General features: G+C 38.9%; 1 protein-coding gene and 1 long non-coding RNA gene across 2 annotated transcripts in view; one reads left to right on the forward strand and one right to left on the reverse strand.

The window, feature by feature from the left end:
* Positions 1-2,033: 2,033 nt before the first annotated feature.
* The window catches only part of lmnb1 (lamin B1), a 32,317-nt gene continuing 7,772 nt past the window's right edge, over positions 2,034-26,578 (reverse strand). Inside the window, exons 3-11 of the mRNA XM_032569010.1 lie at positions 26,413-26,538; positions 23,447-23,617; positions 15,827-15,952; positions 9,505-9,725; positions 9,185-9,413; positions 5,835-5,939; positions 5,494-5,613; positions 5,259-5,363; positions 2,034-3,170 (exon numbers count right to left, since the gene is read on the reverse strand). Coding sequence (XP_032424901.1) covers positions 3,129-3,170; positions 5,259-5,363; positions 5,494-5,613; positions 5,835-5,939; positions 9,185-9,413; positions 9,505-9,725; positions 15,827-15,952; positions 23,447-23,617; positions 26,413-26,538 — 1,245 coding nt within the window. The 3' untranslated portion in view covers positions 2,034-3,128. The remainder of the gene's footprint in view (positions 3,171-5,258; positions 5,364-5,493; positions 5,614-5,834; positions 5,940-9,184; positions 9,414-9,504; positions 9,726-15,826; positions 15,953-23,446; positions 23,618-26,412; positions 26,539-26,578) is intronic.
* On the forward strand, positions 14,558-14,982 carry LOC116723847 (uncharacterized). Its single transcript, XR_004340048.1, has 2 exons — positions 14,558-14,769; positions 14,802-14,982. It is a non-coding gene; the product is annotated as an uncharacterized LOC116723847 (long non-coding RNA).

Genomic DNA, 26,578 nt, shown 5'->3' on the forward strand with positions numbered 1-26,578 from the left:
AAATATAGTAAAGTAAAAGTGAAAGTTATCAAAAATTTTCATACTCGAGGAAAGTATGAAGTACTCCAAAATATACTTAAGTAAAGTAGTGAAGTGTTTTTACTTCGTTACTTTACAACACTGATTTCCTCCATAAGTGAAGGCTGCCAAACTTTGCTATGCGGTGTTAGCTTGAATTTGTCACGACGAATATTTACAAGCCATCGTCTTTTTAAGTCAGGATCGCCTGGAAATCCATGAAAACTTAAACGGCCATTATATTTGGAAGACGCTGTGCACCGTGGAACACAAGTGTTCATGGTATTGCATAAATTGCTTTTGAAATACGATTTTGTCTTTTCTTGCGGTCATGGTCACTCAAAACGGAAGGAAATGAGCTGCATTTCGCTCATGCGAATGTGACGTCAGCGCCGTACGTGCAAAGAGCCCAACCTTTACTCATGATATTCTCTGTGGTGCTTAACAATCATGTCCAGAAAATCTAAATGATTTCTTGTTGCAAATTATGTGGTTAAAATCAACCAGGACCATTTATTTACTATTAAAGGAACTGACTGTCAGGTGGTAAATATTTCATCTAAATTACTGTAACAAAATACAGCTGAGTGAAATAAGTTCAACAAATAAAACAATGTTGGGCTTATTTTTAAGCAAACTGAAAAGAAAAGCTGATTATGGCAGATACATTTTGTAAATGCATATCTGACATCTTTAACCATAGACAAGTATAGTTAGGTCTTTGTAGGTGTCATGAACCTGTGCAGCAGAATGCTGTTCTCCTCTAATGATAGTATTTTAGAGGCCACCACATGGCTACTCTTAACTGCCATTCATGTTTTTTTTAGAGCTGAGTAGTTTTTGAGGAGATTCACAAAAATAAAAAGCACTCAGTTTTCTGTTTTTTTAAAAAAGAGTGCTTTCTTAACTTATAAAAATAATAGAAATATTCTCCAAGTTGACTTTATACAAAAATTAAGATATAAACAATTTTGTGGTATAAAAACTGTTTGACTCCTCACTCATTCATCAAACAATCAGATCAACCACAACAGCTGCTTTTGCTTGTTAATCACAGCAGGAAGCTGACTGACAAGGAGGAGGATCTAAAGAATAAATAATAGATCTACCGCTTGCATAACTTTGGATCAATAATATTGTTAACGGGGCCCGCGGATGGATTGTAAAGGTGCAGGATAATAACCACTCCAGGAGGGGATAATATTAATCCTTCTTTAATGAAGATAACCGAACAGGAGTACAGCTGGGTGGTTTAGGTGCTCTAACGCCGATGCAGACGAACTTTATACGTCCACACCAGAGTCAGCGAGCATCCAACAGAAAAACAGTCCCACCACCAAAACATTCCCCTGGAACACACACCCACTGCATGCAGAGTTCCGTTAACGAGATAAATGCACAGTAACGGACCTAAACTCAGATCGACCTAGCAAGCATGGAAAATAGTGCTGGCATAAGCAGAAACATACAAGTACTACAATATCATTTAGCAAATAATAAATTACTTAATATGCTCCAACACCACATGTCTCTCTGTGGTGACTCAGATCCCAGAAATCTGAAAATGGTCACCTGAAAACAGACATCAACTTTTCTGTAGTTTTGTAGTGTAAAATAAACCCTCCCAAAAAATAAATGAATAATTTTTTTTGCAAGAGCAGCGATGCAGATCTCTGACATCTATTCTTTATGGCATTTCAGTTTTGTGAAATTAAAATGAAATACCATTAGTCATAGGTTGCAGCACAATGTAGGCACATTTAAACTGAATAGAAAATAGGCCTAACTACAATGGATGACAACTAATTCATACAAATATTACAGAGAGAACATACATTTTGCATAGTATGCACCATAATGCATAACATTTCACATTGGATTTTTTCTAAATAAATGTTTACATATTTCTTTAAAAAAAAGTCATACAGCCTAAATGACACCCTTCATGACAATATTTTTTCCTCTTTAAACACCAACATGGGCAATATTTTTTTTAAATAAAATACAGACAAAAGTTTCCTTTAATTTCACTTTTTAATCGACAATGGAAAAAAATCATAAGCATGCAATTATACATACACTGGATGGGAAAGTTTTGCAATGTTAAAAATATCACTATGTAGCTAAAATAAAATTCAATGGAGTACAAAAAGTAAAGACTAGAACTTCACATTAATTTGTTAACTGACAAGAACAAATGGTAGCAAATATAGTTTTACTTTTTTCTGGCCATTTGGACTCTACCGATGTCTACGGGAGTTAGTCTTTTCTCAATCTACTTCTACAGAGCACGATTTTAATGGCCTTAAATAAAACCAAATACAGATATTTAAATTCAACAATGATTAAAGACTGCTAAAGCATGCATCATAATAAAAGCAGTACTTTAAGCTCGTCAGATATCAAAAGTTAATACAATCAATACTGCAGATGTTGCAGTGTAAGCAAAAAAACAGACTAGGTGCTGCATATCACATTAGGGAGTGTGTGAATATTAACATTTCTCATAAAAAAAGACACTGTTGAAAATCTGCACTTGCCACTTTGGTAGCGTCTGTCAGATTTCTTAATAAAACATCATACCATAGAAAACCAGAGTCATGTTAAACTTCAAACTTACACCTTCAAACTACTGAGCACAGAGAAATGGCATGGGAGAGAATTTGGGTATCTAAACAAAAGTTCGGCTGAAACAAAGTCACTACTATCACAGGACTGAGACTGTGTAAGGTAGTCAGATGTAGAACTTTAGCAAATGAAAAATTACAGTAGCTCTATACCACCCAATCACTTCTTGTTGCTTTTCATCTTTAAAACCCTACAATTTAAGAATATCTTAAAAACGACAGAAAATATGTTAGAAAAACAGTAACAAAAAAACCCCCAAACATTCTCATTGTGACATCTTGAGTTAAGCTATTTGGTCTCAAGATTTTGAACTACAGTTTAACACAATGCTTTGGTTTTCAAACAAAAACATTTACAAAAAGTCTTTTTTATAACAAAAACAAAAAACACCCTGCTGAAACACTACAAAATATGGAAAAATATCACTATCAAAATTGGCAGATGACTGGCTGGGCTCAGAGGTGACTGGTCTGTGACCAAGATCACATGATGGAGCATCCTCTTTTGGCAGCGTGAGCATCTTTCTGCAGAGTAACAAACATTAAAAATGTTTTCAAAAACCTTTTCAACACAAACAATCAGGCTTGAATTCCTAGAAGTTTGAATAAATAAAAATTGTAGAATGGATTTAACAGCTATGGTGAAGGGCCCTGAACTGCTCTAATTTGGCCCATAAATTTTAATGACTCGGAACCAGATTGATTTGGTAATGATGTCTTGCTACAAAGAAAGTAAGAACTGTGCATCATGTCACTTAGTAAAAAACAAAATCTTGCTGCAGTGATTAAAAAATAAGAGTCAAAGAAATTGATGTTGGCTGTTTTTAATAGCACAATATGTTAGTGTGTGGAACACGATGCTCATTCTCTTGTCCTTCAAACAGGGGTAGACCCCAAAGAGTGGTCAGCAGTATGTATGCATATATGAAAATATATAAACATATACTGTATGACTGCCAGGTGTTGGAGAATTGAAAGGTGCCTAAACTCTTAAACACATAGATAAATAAATAACGCACGGAGACGTAATTTCTTACTGCTAGCCACGACGGGTTTGGGAGATTTATTACACTCTTCCATGGATTCGTATTACAGCTTCATCAGTACAAAAACCAAAAATCACCCTTTTTTATACAATCTCATTTTTACTGATGTGAGTTGGAAAGTTTCGACCAATAGCAATACTGTCCTTGATTTACGTAAGGATTCTGGCAGCCCCTGGACTGAGTGTGTGTTGGACTTCCTTGAAAATATTCGGGACCTCTTGACCTCAACATCTGCTCCATTTCAGAATTGCTGAATAAGCCAAATCATCACAAATTGTTGTTCTTATCTGTCCAAACAGCATCCTTCTCAAGTCATATTTGGTCCACCTTTTTGTGCTTCGCATGCAAAGAAAGAGAGAGTGTCAGGTCAGTTTGACCCAAAGAGGTGCCAAGAACCCTCTCGCAAAAACAACTCCATAAATAGCATTTCCTCTCTTACGTTTGCCATGTTGAAAAACAAGAAAATTAAGGAGATCTTTGAAAGATCGAATTTGGTGATGTCTGAAGTATGTTTGAGTTTTCACAATGGGAACTCATCAAAACTGACACAGTATGCTACAGATGACTGGGGTGGGCTTCTGTGTCTTGTGGGGGTATGACCAGGTCAATGCTTTTCCCAGGACATCCCAAGCTTGTTTTCTCATTTTAATTTGCTTGTTATAAATAGGAATAAAAAGGATAATTTAAACATAAGTATGTTCATTTCTATGCAGCCAAGTTCTTCATTTGCATGACTCACTGCATCGGATGTTAATATTAGGTGTTCAGGAAGCTCAGGTAGCTTAAAGCGCATTTCCACTAGCCCACCTCTAACCGGTACGGTCTCGGTCCGCCTCAGCCACATTTGTTTTCCATGAGCAAAGCTGCAGCGGATTTGCTCAGATTTTTAGTACCTATTTAGTACCTAGGACTGGTCGAGGTATAGCACCGAAACCATTTGATTGACAACTGACCACATTAATGTGTTGGCTCATGATTTACGACACTGACAACTCCAAAACAACCTTTAGCGTTTAGAATTTAACTTTAGCTGTGGACCGCAGACATACCAGCTGCTGTCCGAAAGCTGTATGGAGGAGTTTATTTATGAGAATAATCAGGAGCAGCAGCAGGAACACATGCAATAACTTTAGCCGGACAATGACCGTGGACAATGAGCAGCGGTCATTGCAGCTATTGCACCGTTTCTCTGAAAAAGAGAGAAACGGTGCAGCTATTGTCAGCTTTCTGACAGAGATGCAGTTTTGCTTCAACTGTGTGAAACACCGTAGCTACATAATATTAACTTGTGATGTGAATGTTATTTTTCCACGATTCCGTCCATGTTTTCCGCATTGCGGAAATCATATGACCCTAACCATGTGAGAGGAACAAACTGTTCTTTACAGCTAGTTAATCTTTAAATTTAAATTGTACATCAGAAAAACTTGATGTTTGCACAATCACATTTGCATTCAAAGCAGTAGAAGCAATAGAAAAGAAGAAAAGTCTACACTAAGAGGAGATGTATTCCCTAAAAAAGTCTTCAATAATTTTAAATATCTGAAACAAAAAACTATGACCCAACCTGCTGTTGGAGGTCTTTCTCAATGGCTTCTATACCATAATCATCTTCATCTCCCTGATCATCTTCTTCTGCTATCTTGTATTTGGTGATTCTCTTTGCCACTTCCTGTCAAAAAAATCAATGTCAAGTAGAATTCAGAATATTAACAACATTATACGAGTAAATTTGACATCTTTGCCTTGTGTTTGTGAAAATACTGCATAAAAACAACAGTGCAAGGCTGTTAAAACTTTACCTCTCCTTGAGGGTTCATCAGCACCATGCTAACATCTTCTCCTGACCCCCAGGAAGGTTGGTTCTTCCACACTAAGTCAGAGGGAGGTCTGGAGCTCACGCCAGCATCAGACGCCCAGATCTGCGCAGAATGTATAAACACCACTAAAATTCATGCATTCAATCCAAAAACACACAGATCAGCAGAACATTAGAAGTCTTTATCTTATTGACATTACAAACTATGCTTTGATAAAGTTTTTTTTTTTTATCGATATCAATATATGTAAATTGAACAAATGTTTCAAACTACCCTTCCAAACAAACAAAAAACTTTAAAGTAATTTTAATAACAGATCTTACCGTGACTTTATGCCCAGCCTTCAGGACATATTTGGGTGTGAACTTGTAAGTAGATGCAACATTTCCAACATTCTTGACCATCTCATAACCCACCATGGCCTGGTCCTGATACACAATTATTTACACTTAGAAGACAATAATAAAACAAAACATTTCCAAGATTTTAAATTGTCTCTTGTACACTTGTTTAAAATAATTATTTTCTATGCAATAACTACTTGAATCTGACTCTATACGCTGATATAATTTTTGTCTGACATACAGTCTTCGTCTCGATGGTCTATCATCTATTGATGATAGACCATCTATCGCCGAGTGTGTGGCGGAAATCCTGCCAGTATTAACACAACAGTAAACTCAAAGCTGCTTGAAAAAGGATTGTTGTTTCACTTTGTCCTTGTCTTTCTATACATCTGTGCATACCTGTCAAGTTTTGGGTTTGAGAATACGGGAAATGTTGCCATCTGGAGTAGGGGTTAAGAAACACACGTAAAACCAGAGGGCTGGGAGGCGGAGGGGGAGCATGAATACGGAGGGGGAATGCGGCAATACAGGATATTTACAGGAAAATACTAATACGGGAGTATGGTGGGAAAGGGGGCAAAAAACTGTAGTCTCCCAGCCAAAACGGGAGACTTGACAGGTATGCTTCTGGGCTCCTACCATGGAGTAAATACTAGTGCCGTCAGTCGATAAAAATTTTTTTTATCAGATTAAAAACTAGATGATAAGCTGGTTGTGCTTCAGGTGAAGGACAATTCACCCAGGGTTTTCCCCAGAAAACTCACTTAAGCCTGGTGGTTTGGGTGCTGAGGCGGTCTACAGCGGCCTGCCTTGTTTTTGAATTAAAAAATGCTAAGTAGACAGGAAATGTAAAAATACTACTGGGTTATGTATATATATGTTACTGGAAGACGTGGTCAGTGAAATGCTATTTAAAGTAAATAAATACTTTATCCCATATCCCAACCACAGATATGGGAATTTAATCTTTGTTTATTGAGAATGTCAATGCTGTTACATTTTATTTAATGGTTTCAGCATAGATAAATTAAAAGATTTTAATTTTTTTAACATTTAATTTTAAGATGTTAAGGAACTGGGAAGTTTACCTTGTAAAGATAAAAGAACAATCTTCATAGTTGTTTTGTTATCATAGCAACAATATGATGCTGTGAGTTCAATCTTATACATCTCAGTAAGTTACAATTACTAATGATTGCTTTTAAACTCTGCCAATTAAACAACCCCCCAGTAGGATTTTGTTCACCCAAAGACAACATAGTCATGACATGATATATACAAATATCATATACAATGTTTCCCCCAGAAATCTTGCTAAGCCCGGTGGTCGAGGCGGTCCACCATCTTTTTTGTGTTAAAAGATGTTAAGTAGACAGGAAAAGTAAAAATATTACTGGATAATTATATTACGGGAAAACATCACCAGTGAAACGCTACTTAAACCCACAACTAGACTTTACAAATCAAAAAATACAATTAAGATGAATATCAATTATTTGCACTTGTTTAATCCAAATTAAGTCAGCAGCTCCATAAGGCCCCCCAGGCCTTCAGGGGCCCCATATACCCTAATATTTTAACACAGACCACAGATACATAAATGTAACATTTGTTACCTCTTTGTCACTTTCATTATTTACCCAAGTTTCTGTTTTGGGTTAAGTAAACAATTGTTTTTTAATTTAAAGCTGTGCCTAACTCTCCTTTTACTACTTGGTCCATAACAGTGCACCATCCAACCCCGTTTTCTGTCGGCTTGAATGCTATCATGGTTGCTGTGTCTATTGGCCTTAAGGCTCCCTCATTCTTCATCTGAAGCGTCAAAACTGGCCATCATTGAAGTAATCGCGTATCGAGGCTTTTTCCTCCCCTTCTCGACACTAGACATAAGTAGATATTTTGTTTCAACTAGTCAACTTCCATTATCTGGTTTTTGCATCTGCAAATTGAATACTTTTAAGTGTTTATCAGACGCTGTGAGGAATAGCATACATTTCTACAATTCTTCACAAAATACCTACAAAGATTGTCAAATGGCTAAAAAAGCTCCTGAATGAAAATTTAAATGTGTTTGTCCACAGAGGAGGCTGTGTGCAGAAAGGTACGGTGCTCTCTCTGACTGTTTCATTAAAAGAGAACTGAAATCAAAACTCAAAATGTTATTACATGAATATCATTTAGTGAAACATTTTCGCAAAACATTCCACTGGCCCCACATCTGACCTAAAACTTATTTTTAGTGTTTTTGTCACTAAATGTCAATGTGGGGTGATTTTTTTGTATAATTAGAAATGTCAGAGAGCTTTATGGAAGTAAATAATGTAAAACCATACCAGTATGAACTAGGACTGAAATATTTAATGGAGATAATTGTGACTGATTATTGAAATAATCAACTAATTTACTGTAGTAATGGAATAATCATTAACTGGAAGTATACAGACACTGAAACATGTCATTTGCTGATAGAATAGCCAGTAATTAAACCAAACATGGACAAAAAAATGAATACATGCATTTAAGATGAAAAAAAAACAAAAAAAACCTTTGTCTGTAAATATGTTCAAACCAGAATTATTCAACTGGCCTGGTTCAATTTCTGTAAATGTTATGTCATGTTAGTTTATAAACATTTCCCAGTTTTCCTTTAAAGCAAATTGAGAATGAAGGAACAGAGAGGGAAAAAACACATGATGAATGCTAAAGCACCTGAGGTGTGTCCTCAGGTGGTCTGCGCGGGGTGTTAAGGGTGTGTGCAGAGATGTTTCATAACCCCATGTCAACTGTTCAGGTTCAGATGAAGAATGGGGAGCTTTTAGAAAACTGGTAAAGATTCACTGGCAACAAAAATGTGTTTTGCCAAGATTATCCTGCAAAGTCTCGACAAAAAAAAAAAAAAAACTGCCAATGACGGTAATAAACATACTGTCATTGGCAGTATGACAGTATGTTTAGACTTTAATGTGGTAAAATGGTAAAAGGTCTGAACTTGTATAGCACTTTATCTAGTCCAGAGGACCAAAAACCACTCCACACTACATTCAGCCACTCACACACCAATGGTAGCAAGCCACTGGATACTAGTCACAGCTTCTCTGGGGCAGTCTGACAGGTGAGGCTGCCATGCAGCAGAGCCACTTGTTGGACCTTCTGATCACCACCAAAAAGCAAGGTGGGTGAAGTCTTTTGTCCAAAAATCATGACAGCGGAGGTGGGCATGGCGGGAAACAAACCAGCTACCCACAGACTGAAGGACCAGGTTCTTCCATGTAAAGATGTTCAGTAAAAGAAGAATCAAAGAATCATTAAAGGTCTCCGGAGCTCACCTCATCTCCATTGTTGAGGAGGCACACAAACTTGCCGTCAGTGTCAATCTCATCAATGCAAATGGGTCCTGTAGCAGAAGCAGAGTGAGCAATGGAGACCGAACTGCTGGCTTCCTGTTCCTCCACATCAATGCGCTTCCTCTTTCCTTGAGTGGTCCGCACACTGCGACTGCTGGATGATGCTCGAGACACTGTCACACGGGATGAAGGACTGGGAGACAGCTTCAACCTGGGGGATAGAGACACACCATTTACATGTAGACATGTCCATGTGAGAAAAATGAACCTCACAAAGCCATCATAACTTTATAGTTTACCACCTTTCCTCCTCTCCCTCCAGAAGCTTCCGGTAGGCATTTATCTCCATGTCCAGGGCCAGTTTCACATCCAGCAGTTGTTCATAGTCATTCAGCTGCTGCTGCATTTTGGCTTGGATTTCTGCCATTTCATGGTCTTTGTCTCCCAGTAGTTTACGGCTTGTGTCTCTCTCCTGTGCTAAAGCTGCCTCAAGTTCTGCTATACGATCCCTCGAGCCACGCGTCTAAAGGGGTAGATTACCATTATTAGACCAGAGCAAACACTTTATCCAAGCACAGGAAGTTTCCCGTCCTGTCCTTGGATAGGACAGAAAACTGTCCTATCCAACAGTCCTATCCAAGGACAGTTGGATAGGACAACTGTCCTTATCCTCACATAGGATCCAATGCTTCTTGTACAAATCAGTGTTGATTTTGACAGCAAATATTTAGTCAGTTTCAGTCCTTTTACTAAAATGTCATTTAGTTTTGGTCATAAAACTAAATGACAGTTTTAGTCTGTTTTAAAAAACGTATGGCTTATGAATAAAATTAAATGACAATCACTTAGTTTTAGTCATAAGTCAGAATTGTTTGTCTAGTTTTAGTCCACTAATTATAATAACTCTTTGACTAAATCTACAGTCAAGGTAGTCAACAAAAATATATGTTAAATGTAAATATTTTTTGATCAATTCCTTTAAATTTACACAAAAATTATGCTTTTAACTAGTTATGGCCTTATGTTATTGTCAGAAAATGTAATACATACAAAAACAGATTTAAATTAAAAAATAGTGAAGAATAAATATTTTCATCATTATTCTAAGTTCTTCAAAGAGTTAGAGTAGATGCTGATGGTTGTGGGCAAGAAAGAACTCCAAGCAGCAGTGTGTATTGCAGCAAATTTGAAGATGCCTCCCCTGCAAACCTCGAAGGATCTTCAAGAAGTCCAGTGTGCTCTGTCCCTTCTCATAAGACTGCTTCATTGTTGCATCTTCATTCCAGTCTGTTGACCATATCAACACTGAGGTATTTAAATTCTTCAACCACCTCCACTTCGCCTCCCATGATGGAAATAGGGTTTGATCTAACCCTGTTTCTCCTGAAATCTACAATTATCTTGGTTTTATTCACATTCAAGATGAGATGATTGTTCCCACACAGCTGCCATGGCTGCTGCATTTTGGCTTGGATTTCTGCCTTGGTCTTTGTCTCCCAGTAGTTTACGGCTTGTGTCTCTCTCCTGTGCTAAAGCTGCCTCAAGTTCTGATATATGATCCCTCGAGTCACGCGTCTAAAGGGGTAGATTACCAGTATTAGACCAGGGCAATTCAAACCAGAAATTTGGTGGACTGCTTTGGTCCACCAGATTAGGGCGTTGAGAGCATGACGGCGGGCGCTGGTGGCAATATGTACAAAAGAGGGGTGCTGACATTCTTTTGGGGGGTGTTTGCTTGAAGGTAAAGTTTAAACCAAAGATGCCCAACAATACCAGTTTAAACTTTGAACAATTTGCAAAAAACTGTGGTCTAAAACATTAAAACCCACATGGAATTGTAGCTAAATAGATTGTTGTCTTCTGTTTTTCTCAAGTGTAGCGCAGCTCCATGCTGCCTTCAGGAAAGTGGGACATCAGAGGATCATTCATAAAATTTCTTTTTAGTGGTATTACCCATGGAAAAACTTTTCTCTTAAATTGGTTAAAATTTATCAAGTATACAAGGTGAGCAAATTGTTATTGCAGTGGTTAAATATTTCCATGTATGTATCCTTTATTTAACCAGGAAAAAATAACTCATCGAGGTTAAAAACCTCTTTTCCAAGAGTGGCCTGTCCTCTTTTACAAGAGCAGTATTCTGTTTTCAGACTTCCCTTGAAAGCGTCCAGCAACCAGGCGTACAAAAACTCTTCAGCACAAGATGCTTTATTGATATGATACGCGCTTCAGGGACCTTCTGGATCTTGAAGTTCTCGTCTGGGTGGTTCAGTTCTTTCAGGTGGATGTGGTCGACTGCGAGATTGCCATCCAGGAGCATCTTGTTGATGTCCAAGTCATTTTTCGTACCTTGGGCTGGAGCAGCATGTGGACCAAATATGCCACAAGTTATCCCGCTCTTTAGGAGAAGGCCAGCCTGCTGCTTCTTGCTTTCCCGACCACATATCTGGTGGAGAAGGGATTCAGCCAGGTCCTCCACATGCAGTCCAAGTATCGAAATCGTTTGGACTTGGCAGCTTCTGGTGCACTATGGCTGAAACTTACTTCTCTGCAGCCCGCAACAAAAAAACTGGCAGAAAAATGTGAGGCGCTGGGCTCCCATTAGTTTTTCAAATTAATTTCCTTTGAAAATCTGCCTTAAAATCATACTTTGTTCTCTGTTCTTAAGTGGCAGATTCTTTTTCATTGGAACAATTATTCTGTTCATTGCTTGGCATTTCTGATTGGCTGTTTAATCAATACTTTATTGGTGGCTGTTTCTGATTGGTTCCTCTTTACTGTAGTTGATCAAAGTTTGAACTGAAATTTCTAGCCGTTCTGATTGGCTGAAGTTAGGCGTATCTAATTTAAGATAAATTTTGGCTGCTTTTTTAAAAATTATTTTATTTTTTGAAGCAGTTGTACATACCTTTTATTCTCGTGCCATTTTTACTTCATGAGAAACTAATACATTTCTGTCATTCAGTGATGTGCTCCAGGAAATTATTTTTTAATGATATCAGAAACACTAGGCATATCAACAATAATAGTAGCTCATCTCATTTGAAGGGTAGTGGTAAGGGACCTGGACAATGGATAGGGGGCGCTGGCCCAAAAAAGGTTGAGAAACTTTACCATAGACAATGGAGAATAGTTCCTTTTTCAAATAAGCATTGTATGCAAGTATCTGGACATAATGGAGCCTAACATGTGTTCTATAGGTTCTCAAACCATTTATAATGCAGAATTTAAGAGTGTGTTTATCATTTGTTTTTGTGCTTTTAAACAAGCCTAATTCCAGTCTTACTCATCGTATATGTCTTTGAATATCTCCTCTCCAAGCGTGAAACTTGCCGTTTTCTCTGTGCACCAGCCTTTTTTGTTTGTGCTTTATGTGTGATAATATTCAGAAAATCTATAAAATTCTAATTACAAAAAAAAATAAACTAAAACTAGATGTATTTAGTCTCTGTCTGTATTTAGACAGAGACTAAATATACAGAGGAATAAACCTAAAAGCAAAAGGTCTTTCAAGCACTAATTAATACAAGGTACTGTGGCAAGAACAGATAGTTTGAAATGCCACAGCACTGCCAAAACATATGTACAAAAACGGTTGAGACCACATCTAGTACTAATATACTAAGTACTAGTACTGTATACAAACCATAACAATAATAAGAAACTTATCACTTATTTATGTTTTTAAATTAGATTTTATATATATTTTCAATATTATTTTTCATGTCAGTATTAATGTCATGAGGCTGGTACGTGACTCAATGATACTTTCAATTTGACTCATTATGACTTGATTAGAGACCTGTAGACTATAGGCTAACCGCGGTAACGCTCGTTAATGATCGCCATACGTTAGCACAAACCGATGGCTCCCTTTCAGACAGGTATAAGCTGTGATTACCACATGCCTCTGGAATTGGGAATCTTTGTTTCTTACCCACTGTGACTGTGTGGCAAACATTTTTTTGTGAAGCAAAAAAAAGTCAGTTTTACCTGCTTTAAGAGGCAAACAAAATTGTGGTAAAAGATAAACTGTTGACTGTATGTCACAAATATGGGCAGCTTCTGGTTCTTGTTGAAGCATATTCAAATTAATTTGCAGATAGGGATGCATTTAAATATACAGGTTTCCCCCCAGTGCACTATAGGCGTGGCGGGCCGCCATGCTTTCTGTATCCCCCCAACAGGCTAAGCATTGTGTGTCTTTGTTTTTATTAAAAATAAAAAAAAATATTTTTAAATAATGTTTTTCTTTTAATAAGCTGGACTGCAAGCATCTCTTCTGCACTGAGCATTTCATTGGCAGGGCAGAATTATTCCTGAAAGAAAGATGGGTTTATAGTTTTATTAGCTGATGCATTGAACAGGGGGCGTGCACCAATCAGACCGCTGGCGCCTCCATCCTGTTGCGGCCACAACAGGCCACTTCGCGCACCCTGTTGTTGCTCGATCTATAGTAACAAAATCTAACTATGAAAATTATTCTTTGAACTTATGCAAAGTAAATTTAGCTCATCTTCTTGCCAGATGAGCTTTAAGGAGCTTGCTAGCTCCTTAAAGGGAACCATGATTAGTCATAAAAATAGACCTTATTTGGGAAATATTTAAAAACAACACAGTAATACTGTAGATTATTTAGTTTTTATAAATTTTAAGAAAATATTTTCACAGAAATGTCGCCATGTTGTTCACGCTGCAATGCATTCTGTGTAAATGACTTGTAATGGTCCAACTGCCTGGCTCCTTCAGCCAAAACAGTGATAAGTAACGTAATTAAGCCTCTTCAATTTGAACCAGAGCGCACTGACATAGATCAGAAAGTAGAAATAACAAGAGGTGATGATGATGGGGAAGACCAAACAGAGGAAGAGGACAGAGTTGGCCGTAGGAGCTGCTGTTGCTGCCTTCAGCTTAATAAATAAAACAATGAATGACACATAACTCTGGTCGGACTGTATGATCTGGTAAGTACTTCTGTAGTTCTGTGTCCAATTAGGCAACAACTGCTTAGGGTCCAAACTTTGTTCGGTGTTTGTAGTGGTTTCATAGTACCGGTGTTCTAGCTCCATTAGCATTTCCAGTAGTGATAACTCCATTAGCGCTGCTTGTCTTTGATGTTTCTCCCAGGATCTGTAGCGCTGTGTCCAGTTCGGCAACATCTGTGCTGTTTAGAGTCCGGTGTGATGGTAACAGCAACACCGGACTTTATTACCACAGACACCAGACCTCCATGGGTCCGGTCGGATCGGTGGTTTCAGTACCGCAGGTGGTATAGCTCCTGTTAGCATCTCAAAGAGTGTCCAGCTCTGCCTACCTAGCACGGCAGCACTGCATTTATTTTTAACTCGTTAAGGTAACGATCACCTGTCAGAGCCTTTGTTAGTTCTGCTGGTATAAATGACTCGAAGTGTAATCTGTACAGGGGACAGATTAGGTCCTTCATTGTGTTCCACTCTGGCTCTCGCACTGCACTCTCCTTTCTTTCATGTGGGAAATTATAAAGATTCACCTAAATTTTTATTATTATTTTTTTAATCATAGCCGATAATGACACAGTGTTGCATTATCTAGTATTACACCAGTTTGACTGGTGTAATACTAGATATTACACCAGTTTGACTGGTGTGATATCATATTGCGATATCAACGCAATATGATAAACATTAACTCAGGAAAAGTTAGCCTTCCAGTGTTTCCTCTGTAGACTCCAGTACAGAATGGACCAAAACATGCCATCAACCCATTGGAGAAAAAATGGCGACCTCCATGGGTGAAAACTATAACAAAAGACGTACATTTTTGAAGTAATTATGAGTTTTGGCATATCACAAACAGCAATTTTTTAGGTAGTAGGAAAATTGCAACATATTTAGGCCAAGATGATGAACCAACATTACTGAATGGTTTGGAAATCTCACTGTTGAATTAAAAACCCAAATTCAAAGTTTGGTGAAGATGGCAAGTAAGATCATTCCTCTCCACAAAATCTGTTTGAGCAGGCTACCATCAGGCAAGCTCAGAACATCTTGTCGGACAGGTGACGTGCTCACATCAGAATATGTTCTCGTGAATCAGGGAGAAGGTTCAGTCTGAAAGGTAACCGTGGAGAAGGTAACCGTCTGAAACATTCATTTGTACCACTCTTCATTAGCCTGATAAATGGCCGACTAGCAGGGCCTGTACAGAGGCAATGCTCACCGAAAAAGCTGTCGCAAAAAAAACAAAAACTGTTTTAATAATTTTTGTTTCACTGTAACATTTGTGAATATCAAATTTTGCTCTGTTTTTATCAAGTAATAAAACACATTTGAACAGCCAAGCAGTGACTTTGTCAAGCAAAAATACATATATTGTACATTTAAATACTTTTGCATGGTTATAACCTGCGCACTCAAACCCTTACGCTCACTTTAACTGAGTCCACACTTGATAGAGGACTGTATAATACGCAGTGCGAGTATTGGGCCAAAGATCTGCATCTCTAATGTTTACACGGCCTAATGAGAAACATCAATTATATCAGCTCAAGATAAAAGGTAAGCATGTCTCTGAAAACAGTGGTGGTCAAGAAACATCATTTAAGAAAACAGAAAAAGGATTAAATTGAAAAAAAAAAAAAAAATCAACCTCTTTTTGTAGTCCTGTCAGTTGAGCACTTAAGCTCTCGATCCTCAGGGCAGATTCTCTGAGCTCCTCTCGGGCCATGATAGCTGACGCTCCATTCATCTCTGACAGATGATGCAAGTCTTCAAGCTGAAGAAAGAAATACAATTGGAGAGCTGAAACAGTCAAATGTCAACTTCTCAACCTGAAAGAGGAACTAAGACATTCTTATCAGGAAGTCTTAGTGGCTTATCAGCCACTTCCTGATAAGCAGGAAGTTTGTGCATTTGGTTTGTTGTTGTAAAGAAACTTTCAGTTTTACTTCATATGAATCTGTATAGAAATGCATGAGGTGAGGAGGAATTAAACTGTTTTTTTCTGCATACTTTAAAAAGCCCACCAAAAGTAAGTATTAGCAAATAGTTTTTATCTACACTGTTCATCCCCGAAGCAGTTAAGACTTTACTATTAAAAACAAGTCCTTATTCTGTCATCAAATCTTAAAGTGACCTTATCAGCTCTAATCATGGGAATAATTGAAAGAATAAAACAATTCTCCGCTGATTATTTCAGGGTAGTGTTGTATAAATGATCTTTTTCCATCATGATTCCGGAAAGAATCATGATAACTTGCGGTTTGGCGCACCAGGGTGGTCCATCAGCAGCCCACCTCAAAAATGTTAAGGAGACCTGAGAGAAAGCTGAAATCAGAAAAAGTAGAAAAAAGCTAATGCAAGAAAGAGCAGAATAAGTGCACAAGAGACTATTTATTTTGTTTGCCAGGAGACAAGTTTTTCCTGATGTGCACTCTTGTCATCTGGCTGGCCCTGTAACACTTGTTCTTGTGTTACAGGTCGACTATGTTCGTGTGTTACCGGTCAACTATGTAGCTGCGCCCTCAGATTTGCCAGATTGGAGAGGAGCAGAGACAGCGGTTTGAGGCCCTGCAAGAAAAATAAATGAGCAGCACACTGTGTGACAAGACAGAAAGCGTGAGAGCTTCTCCCCGGGCTAAATCTCCAGCCCACTAACCAGGGGTCGCATTAACAGAATATTTTACAAATTTGAATGGTATATATATATATTTTTTTAATTGACAGAAAAAATCTAAAGCCCATCCGTCTTTTTGAATGATACTTCTATGACTATACTTGTTGCAGCCGTGCAGGACACTTTCAAGTTTATGAACAGAATGACTAAATTTGTGGTAACTAAAAACATCAATCAAAACAAATCCCTTCTCCATATCATCTCCCACATGAATGCTTTACTAAATGCATCTTGCTCACCAGGAGTTGATGGCATGTTGAAGAATTAAGGGCAGGATACCTGTTATTATGGGCACATCTGGCTAAAAAGCGCATTCCAAACTTTGGCTGAAGTGCCCCGTTTAACAAGTCTACAGTACATACAGAACAGAGAAAATTAAAGAGAGCCTTGTGTTTTGTTAATCTACTGTTTAAATGGAGAAGACTGTTTACCTTGTTAAAAAAAGAAAGAAATGAATGAAGACTGTAACAAGTGCAGTACGCAGCACAACCAATTGTGCACGTGGCTCCGCCTGGCTCTGTTCGAGCTGCAGTGACAGGATACTTTCAATCAATCATTCAAGAAGATTTTCACTTGACTCATCCTGTGTTACAATAAAAGCCAAAATGGAGCTGGAAGGTGTTAAAAGCTGGGAGAAGTTATGATGCTTATTCATATGGTGCTCTAAAAAAGAAAGCAGTAAAATTTTAATTAAAATCTTATGTCAGGTTTGCTTCAGGCTCGAGCCTCTAAAGGCACTTTTCCACTAGCTCGCCTCTAACTGGTACGGTCTAAGTCCGTCTCAGTCAGATTCGTTTTTTAGTAGCAAATCCGGCGTGGCTCAACCTGGCTGATCTCAGAAGTCAGTAGCTACTTCAAGGGATAGAGCTCGCAGGACCGAGCTGAGTACGACATCCAACCAATTTGATTGACAGCTCACCGCTTTTGCTGATTGGTTAGAGATTGATGTCACTGAAAACTACAAAAACAACACTAAAATTCAGCTGTGGACCATGTCAACTGCTATCAGAGGGCTCCTCAGTATGGAGGAAGTCAGGGGTGGGGCTTCGGGGTGGTTGGAGGGGGGCAGAATATGACTTCAGGGATCCAAGCCTTTATCACTGATGAGAGCTGAAGAAGGTGGGCCCTCTCCGGTTGAGTACAGTGTATGTAAGATTTTACAGAACGGTGCCCCAGTAGATTATATAGTAGGCTGCCCCAGTCATTGTTGACTCATGGTTGCTAAGAACTTTACAAGACCCACTGATTTTAGTGACGTAGTGGGTGTAAAATATTGACTAAAATGTTGTGCTACATGACTGGCTTTATTTTCACACTTACATTTAACTTTATGACACACAAAATTACAAGAGGATCGTCCATATTGTCTCCAAGTGTGTTCTGGGTAAAGCTTGTCACCAGCCGTCCACCAACGTCATCATCAGTCACTTGGCAACAGATGGCAAACTAGATAGAGCATTTTTATGGACTAAGTTAACATGAGTGGAGCTCCATGAAGCGGCAAAGTGAAAATGATGGAAAAAAGAGAGCAAGGAAAAGAAAAAAACTGGACGCATATTTTGTTCCTCGTCTTGGAGATGAACCGGACTTTTTTGTTGGCAGAGATTCAGACCCGCCAAAACTGCCAGCACAGCGAAGGAGCCGGGCTAGTTACAGGTAGCAACTCTGACATTATTCACAAAGTGAGTTAACTGTAGACTGACTGTAAACTGTATCAGCCCAGCCGCCTAGCTTACATCCTCTTTTCTCTCTGTCGGTGGTACAGCAGTGATGTTAGGGACTGAAGGCTGAGTTATAGTCGCTTTCAACAGTTCAGGTTGAGCGCGTTTGAGCCAAAACAGCAGTATGGCATTTATAGTTAAGTTTTACATTGGAGCTGCCTGGAAGAGAATCTACCAGATCATCCAGTTTGTGTGAATGGCGGCGCGCACGATCTGCGCCGAGTTACAAACATCCGGAGGTGCACGAGGTGCTGCGGCACGCTGCGCATGCCTCTGCGTACCCGCTTCAACTCGCACTGCCGCATGCTCGGTTCAACGAGTCAACAATAAACCTAGCTGCAGCAGTTGCTAGCTGCTCTAGGCTCCGAGTTGAAAATGATAAAGTGTCAAAATGATCTGATCGTTCTCCGTGGTTCTGAACTGATTTGAATTTGTGTCATTTCATCATTAGTGACCAGTAGCCTGACGTTTCTGTTTTTCACTTGGTTTGTTATATTTCATGTCTGTTTGATGAATTTCAGAATGACAGTCACTCTCTGTGGTGGTGAAATTTGTACGCTCTGCTGTTGCGGGCATGTCTATGTTGTAAAGTTATATTATCATGAGCTTTATTATTTGGGTATAAAGGGCCGGGTCATGCGGAAAGTTTTGCAGCTGAATTAGCAGCTGCAAAACTGCTAGCAGCTCGTTGCTCTTAAGGGCAGTAATAAAGAGAAACGGAGCAGCTGGTCAGCTTTCAGTCTGGCTGCACTTTCCTGCTGACAATGTGAAACACCAAAACTATATAATAGTAGCTTGAGATGTGAAGATCAGGTGTAGCTATTAGTTTACATCTTTTGACTACATTATATAAATCTAAAAGGTTACACATTTAAAAAAATAAATGTAGTTATATTAAAATGTATAGCAAAATAATCAATTGATCTGAGTCTTTATCATTATATTTAGGCCAGTAATAAATTTCTATTAGACAAAATGTAATATCTGGGTTTATTTAAGTTCAAAACTAAAACCTCGAGGTTTTTCTTTGCCGAGTGTTGCTGCAGACATCAGAGAATTGAACACAGTTGCTGTACGCTCACGACCCGCCCACAACAACGAGGAACAAACCATATAAATGGAAATATTCATTTCCATTTATATGGATCGTGAGGCCCCACTTTCACGGTCTGTATTCATACTGAAAATCAAGATCAAGCGAGCTTTTGCCCTTCTGCTCCACGGGAGGTTTCTGTCCTCCCTGAGCTCGCCTTCGGACACCTGCGTTACCATATAAATGGAAACGCAGGTTCAACGTTCCATTTATATGGAACGTTGAACAGCCCTGTACCGGTTAGAGGCGGTCTAGTGGAAAAGCAAATTAATTAAAGTTGATCATTTGGATTGGTTCGTGCTCATAAATAATGTCTAAGGCAGGGTCTCCCCTGCCTTAGACATTGAGGTATTGAGGTATTGAAGGTATTGAGTCGATCTTGGCAGTAAGTGACAAACTGAACGCCACCATGAGGCTGAAACCAGCACGTCCTCTTCCGACAAGCTTATCAAAATATTAACCAAGATAAAAAACGTTTGTAACTTTATTAAAGAATAATAAAAAAAACAAAAAAAACAAAACGTGTTCAAATTAATGACCCAACAAAAATAATGTCAGTAATTATTGTTTCAACAAGGTGTTGCGCAAATCTGTGCATTTCGGTTCCATTACCAAATAAAAAAAAGGCGACTCAAAGGCCGACTGACTAGCAGAGCATTAGTTCAAACATCGCTGTGAGAGCTTATTAATAATTGCGAAATAAACATCAAGCCTAATGCCGTAATGGACTGGCTTGCTGAGCACAGGCGGTTGCCAGGGCAACGGGTGTACTTAAACGACAAAGAAAGTAAAAAGGTGAGAATGGTTTACCTTTGTGTACCTTTGATGTGGTGCATTATAGCTTCTGAACGTTCAATAAATGACACAAATGAACTAATTATCTCGTTCGTTTGCGAATATACGTCACAACAAACATCAAATAGGACAAATATATTTCTTTAAGTATCTAAAACAAATGGCTCCAACTGTGATACTTATTTTAAATCATTGTCTAATATTTGAATAAAAAAAATAAAAAAACTAGTTTGGTGCTCTCTGGCATCTCGCTTTGAGCGTAGAATCTGAGAGGATTTTCCTCCATCAAGCATACTATAAATTTTTGTCTCTTATTTAGTGGAAATATTGATATTAATGAGACTTTATCCAAAATGACAATCTTTTTCAACCTGCATTTTGAGCTCATTTTCCACTGCTGAAAATGAGACGCTAACATTCACAAATGACATTGAAATAAAATCAAGTTCAACATCTGGTTTGAAGTGACACCTCTAGAACCTGTTGGAGGAAAATATCCCAACTTCTTTTATCTGTTAAAATAAAAGATGAGCCTCTGTAAACTCTCAATATGCAAATGATTGCACTTATGTTTTTCTTTTGGACATACTGTGGCTGCATTTTGGAATAAAAAAAGTATTGTGGACTATAGGGAAAAGGCTTTTCTAACATGGCTCCCGGAGTTAGCCGTGGTTGTAAGCCATTTACTACTAGCTCCTGGGGGAGTGGCTCTGCCTCACCCTGTAGTGATCGACTCCTTGCAGCTGCGTGTTGCCGCCATTCCCCTGCTTGGATCTCTGAGTAGCTGCCTCTCAAACTGCCAGGATCTCATCGTACTCTCAGTCTCTGATACTCTTTTTGTCAGTTGCTAATAAGAATGATTGATTTGCCATCGTCATCATTGCAATCGTCACTGTGCCCACAGTGCGGCTGCAGGTTTCCCCTCTTCGTTTTCCAGCTCAAAACAGAGCACCACTGCATGCAGTGTGCTCATTCTTCAGGTAATTCTTTTTCCAAAGGAATGTCCTTGCATGGATAACAGGAGGGTAAGGTGGGAAGGAGTGTTACGTTTAGATATCTTCAAGTATGAAATATGCAGCCCTTCCAAGGCAACATGGGGAAAGCCAAATGTCTTAGGTCTTAGATTATAAATTTCAATCTTCCCTAAAGTCTCTCCGATACATCTCAGTTCCCGATTATCCAAATTTGGTCGTTCCACTGAGTTGAAACTAGAAACTTCTCCAAGACTGATTCCATCCCGCTAGTGAGTTTTGGAGTCCTCAGCTGGGCTGTGAGTCTCAGCAAGACTCACATCCAACTTGCATCTCTGTCCACAACAACAGTCTGAGTGTTCGCTAGTTTGGCCAACTCCATCACAAATTTATCAATAAGCCAGGTATCTGCAAGCTCCAAAGAGCAGAAATCCTGTTATGAATAAATCCAGGGTGTATCCCGCAAGGTGTGTCCCCGCAGAACAAGAGGGCTCTCCTGTGCCCAGTCTTCTCGTAGAGAAAATTTAATCAATTGCATTGACAGCCAATTGACCAGCTCCATAATTTGTAGATTTGGAGGATGTGCAAAGAAAGGCTCCAAAAATAGAGAAAAAGACAGCACAAAAACAGAGCAAGCAGGGCAGGAATGGGCAGGGAGGGAGCAGAGGAAAAAAGCGTCCGCCTTCACCAAGAGCAAGAGAGGAAAATGAGGCAGAAAAGGAGAATCCGTCCTTCAAAGGATGCAGACCCGGAATTCGGACACAGCTATAGAATTTTGTCTGCCCCTCTGAGCTGCTCTTTAGAACTACAGTGATGGCAGAATGTCAGTACTACAGACATGGCGGAACACTGAGTTACTACAGAAGGCTGAGCTGGCACTTAGAAATATAGAAATAGCACCTTGACGGAACACTTAATACAGAGAAGATGGCAGAAGAGCAAAGGAAGTAAGTACCATATGATTCATGAGACATGACAACCACAATAGACTGTGGAATGAGAGCATCACATACCCTACACGTCTTCATATTTTTCACAACAGGTTTTGGGCATTATATGACTAGTTTAACCCAACCATTATTATACATGGGATTATTGTGGCCCTTTAAAATTAAGCTTACTGAAAATTTCAAAATAAAAGCCTCAATATTCCTCTCAAGTTAGTGCACTGTCTTAGGCAGTGCACTATTATTAGCCTTTACCATGTTTTAGATGTTTCTCTGGTTGATCCTTGCCTGATTCAGCTGATTGCTGTTCAGCAAACACCTGTCAATTGAAATCACCTGGGCTGGGAAACACTGCTCCAGTGGAAAAGTGCCTTATGTAGATGTAACCTGGTTGTATTTCTCTTTTGTTATAATTACACAAAATGCCCTTTTTTTGGTCAACTGTATTGTTTCTTACCTGACTGAAACACCTCTAAAAAAATCGGTCATTGTTTTAACCGTGTTACTTTAAGAGCGGAAGCCCCTCCTTTTAATTTCTTCTTCTGTGGTATTGTCTTTAAATTGTTTGCGCCCCTTAGACCCTCCCCGTTTGTCATGTTGTCCTGCAGGAGAGGTGTGTGCTGTTTATTTTTCATCTAAATACATCCAGTTTATTTATAGATCTATTAAGTTAATTTTTGTTACGTACTTCTGTTTTGTGTAGGACTTGGAGTGGGCAGCCTATATCACGGTTGTTTTCTGTATGTTGTTCTCGTCAGGTATAATAAATCGAGAAATCATCCTTTTTAAAGACAAACCGTGTCATGGCCTGATCACTTAATAAAACCAGCACAACGCAGAAAGGATCATAGAGCAATTGTTCCTCTAAGTAACATGAAATAATTGCATCCAATAATGTTGTGACAATGTCAGTTTTTTGAGTTTGTAAACATCAACAGCATGTTCGTCTTTTGTTCAACATGTTCTTGAGGAATTAACATGTTAACCTGCCCTGATGAAATGTGTGTGTGTGTGGGGGGGGGTGCATGTGTGTGTGGGCGTGTGTGTGTGCGTGCGTGCTTTCATACTTTAGCCTTGTAGGTGCTCTCCATGTTGTCCTTGTAGATCTGGATCTGCTCTTCATTCTGTGCTCTCATGTCAGCCAGGGCCTGAGTCAGTTTAAATTCATATTCTTCCTTCCGACCAGAGTCTACCTCCACCAGTCGGGTTTCATACCTGTGTCGAGCCTCCTTCACTTCCTAAAACACAGTGCAGTAGTGACTTGGTGTTAGAAGACTTATGATAGAGATTTTTTTTTTACAACACTGCAATGATGCAAGTTGCCAGTAGAGGTTGCCAGTAGTAGATATGAAGGGCAGGTTCAAGTGAAACTGCCCTTCAAGGAGGGGCAGGTTCCATATCGTCCAGTTTGAGTGAAAGGTGGCGCACAATTCATGCCAAGGTAACCCTCAGAGGGGCATGACCTCTGAATGTGACTAATTATCTGTCAAATTGTAGACAATGCATGCACCCAGTGGTACTCCTTTAACACAAAAGGAGTACCACTGGGTTCTATTATAAATCCAACTCTGTTTTCAATTTATGTAAAAGGTGTTGGTGAAAAACTGATGACACTGTTTATTTTCATGCAAAAACTGTTACTGCTGTGCTTGGGCACCTACATTTGACCCTCAATCTCATTAAAACTGACTAGCTTCAGCTGAGACTAGTCCTAAATATTAAGACAAAGGTCATGATGTTTGCTAACAAGAAAAAATGTCCTCAAATCCTTAAAAACAATGACAGGGATACCATTTGACTTTGTTGAGATACACAAGTATGTAAGAATAGAAATTAACAAGCTTTAATTTAAGTTGCATTAAAAATGTTGAAAAGGAGTTAAAGATTAAACTAGACATTTTCTTTAGAAATAGATTAGAAACCTCTTGTTTTAATGACATTCATGCCCTTTCACTGTGATGTTTATACAGTAAACATCACATAGGAACGCTCTGTCCACACCTGTTGTAACTGTAATTTATATTCTCAAGTGAACTGGCCATCATTATAAGTTTGTAGACTCATGCACTGCTATATTTCTATCTCTAAAACTATTCTTGAATTATTCCCACTCTATTTGTCATCACACCTTTCACTTAGACAAGGGGTAAGCAACTCCAGGTGTCGAGGTCCAGTGTCCTGCAACTTTTAGATGCATGCATCTCTACTTCAACACACCAGAGTGAAATAACGAGGTCATTGGCAGGGCTCTGGAGAACTTGACTGCACTTAGAAAGTGGTTTAGCTATTTGATTGAAGTGTGTTGGAGCAAAGAGACATCTAAGAGTTGCAGGACACTGGCCCTTGAGGACTAGGATTGTCCAAGCCTGACTTAGATAGTCCAGTGACAGGCTACACTTTCAGGACCTGCTCACCTTCTTTGATTCATCAGTACTTGGAAAATGTTTTATTTATTACTCTGCTCCATCAACATGGAACACTCTACACAGCAAGAGCTGAAATTTTCCACATTGATTCCTTTGGGATAATTCAAATATCCTTTAAGTCAAAACAAGAAATTTTCTTATAAAACTTGCTCTTTTTAATTGCTGGTTTTGTTCTATTTGTAATTTTGATGGTTTGTCCAAATGTGTTTGTCTCTTCTAAATGTGACCCTCATTGAGATCTCTGATATAGCATGACAAACCGGTATAAATAAAAGTAATTTTTTTTTTTTTACTGAGTTACATCTTAATGTAGGATAAAACAAAGGAACATTTGAATTGTTTAAGTGCCATAATTAGGACATCAACTCTAAATATGATTAAGTCATCTTGAATTTGAATTTAACAGCAGTGCGGCTGCACTGGTTATACCAATATATAGTTTGAGTTGATGTTTTAATTATTATTTCCATCCATCCATCCATTTTCTAATACCCTTGTCCCTAGTGGGGTCGGGAGGTGCTGGTTCCTATCTCCAGCTAAGATTCCGGGTGAGAGGCCGGATTCACCTTGGACAGGTCGCCACTCTGTCGCAAATCAATCAATCAATCAAATTTTATTTGTATAGCACATTTCAGCAGCAAGGTATTTCAAAGTGCTTTACATCATATCAAACACAAAAACACAATGCAACATAGAATCAACAATCAAAACACGACATTAAGTCAGGTTCCATCAATAAATTTGTAATTGATTATGTTTCAAATACAATCCTAAACAGGTGGGTTTTTAGTCGAGTTTGCATCCATAGAAGGTTTACCTGTTACACTCCTACTGTGTTATATGGAACAAAATACCTGCTGCTATTTTTATTCCCACTCACAATCACACAGTTTAAAACAATGTAGACAGCATTTTAATGGGCTCCGTACACCTCTTTCACGGAATTTCGAGCAGGGACTCCGCCGTCCCTCACGGATTTTTGTGCAATTCTATGGTACCTGTTAGTGTCTAGAATTTACAGGGCAGGGCAACACAGAGACAGACAGGACAAACCAAACAACCATGCACACACACATCTAGGGAGAATTTAGAGAGACCAATTAACCTGACAGTCATGTTCTTGGACTGTGGGAGGAAGCTGGAGTACCTGGAGAGAACCCACGCATGCACAGGGAGAACATGCAAACTCCAATCAGAAAGACCCCAGGCTGGGAATCGAACCCAGGACCTTCTTGCTGCAAGGCAACAGTGCTACCAACTGCGCCACTGTGCAGGTCTTAATTATTATTTAATTATTAATAATAACTGAATTATTGTTTAAGTCATAACATATTTAAAGGTTGTTATAACTTTATATAAGAGTTGCTGCAGATGGTAAAGGCTGTGGACAGGAAAGAGCTTCTGTAGTGATCTGTGTTACAGCAAATTGGAAGGAGCCTCTGACCGAAGACACTCTGATAGTTTCATTAAGAAAAGGGTCAAGGTTGTCCATCATCTCCAGAGGTTCATCTGAACGGCTCAGTTCTAGAATGAATAAATGAGTTGAACCCCACTACCCCCAGATGTGCACGACAAAGCTATACAAACATGACAAGTGACATCCTCACCTCTTCATGCATACTCTTTCGGAAGTCCATCTCTTCTGCCAGACTCTGGCAACGGTTTTCCAAGTCAATACGCATAAGCATCTCATCAGAAAGCTCCTTCTTGGCCTGAGAAAGACCTGTTCCCATCTGAAAAGAAACACCGTCAGGAGTATGTGATTATATTTTA

Source organism: Xiphophorus hellerii, chromosome 8, assembly GCF_003331165.1.
Source record: "Xiphophorus hellerii strain 12219 chromosome 8, Xiphophorus_hellerii-4.1, whole genome shotgun sequence".
Lineage (NCBI taxonomy): Eukaryota > Metazoa > Chordata > Actinopteri > Cyprinodontiformes > Poeciliidae > Xiphophorus > Xiphophorus hellerii.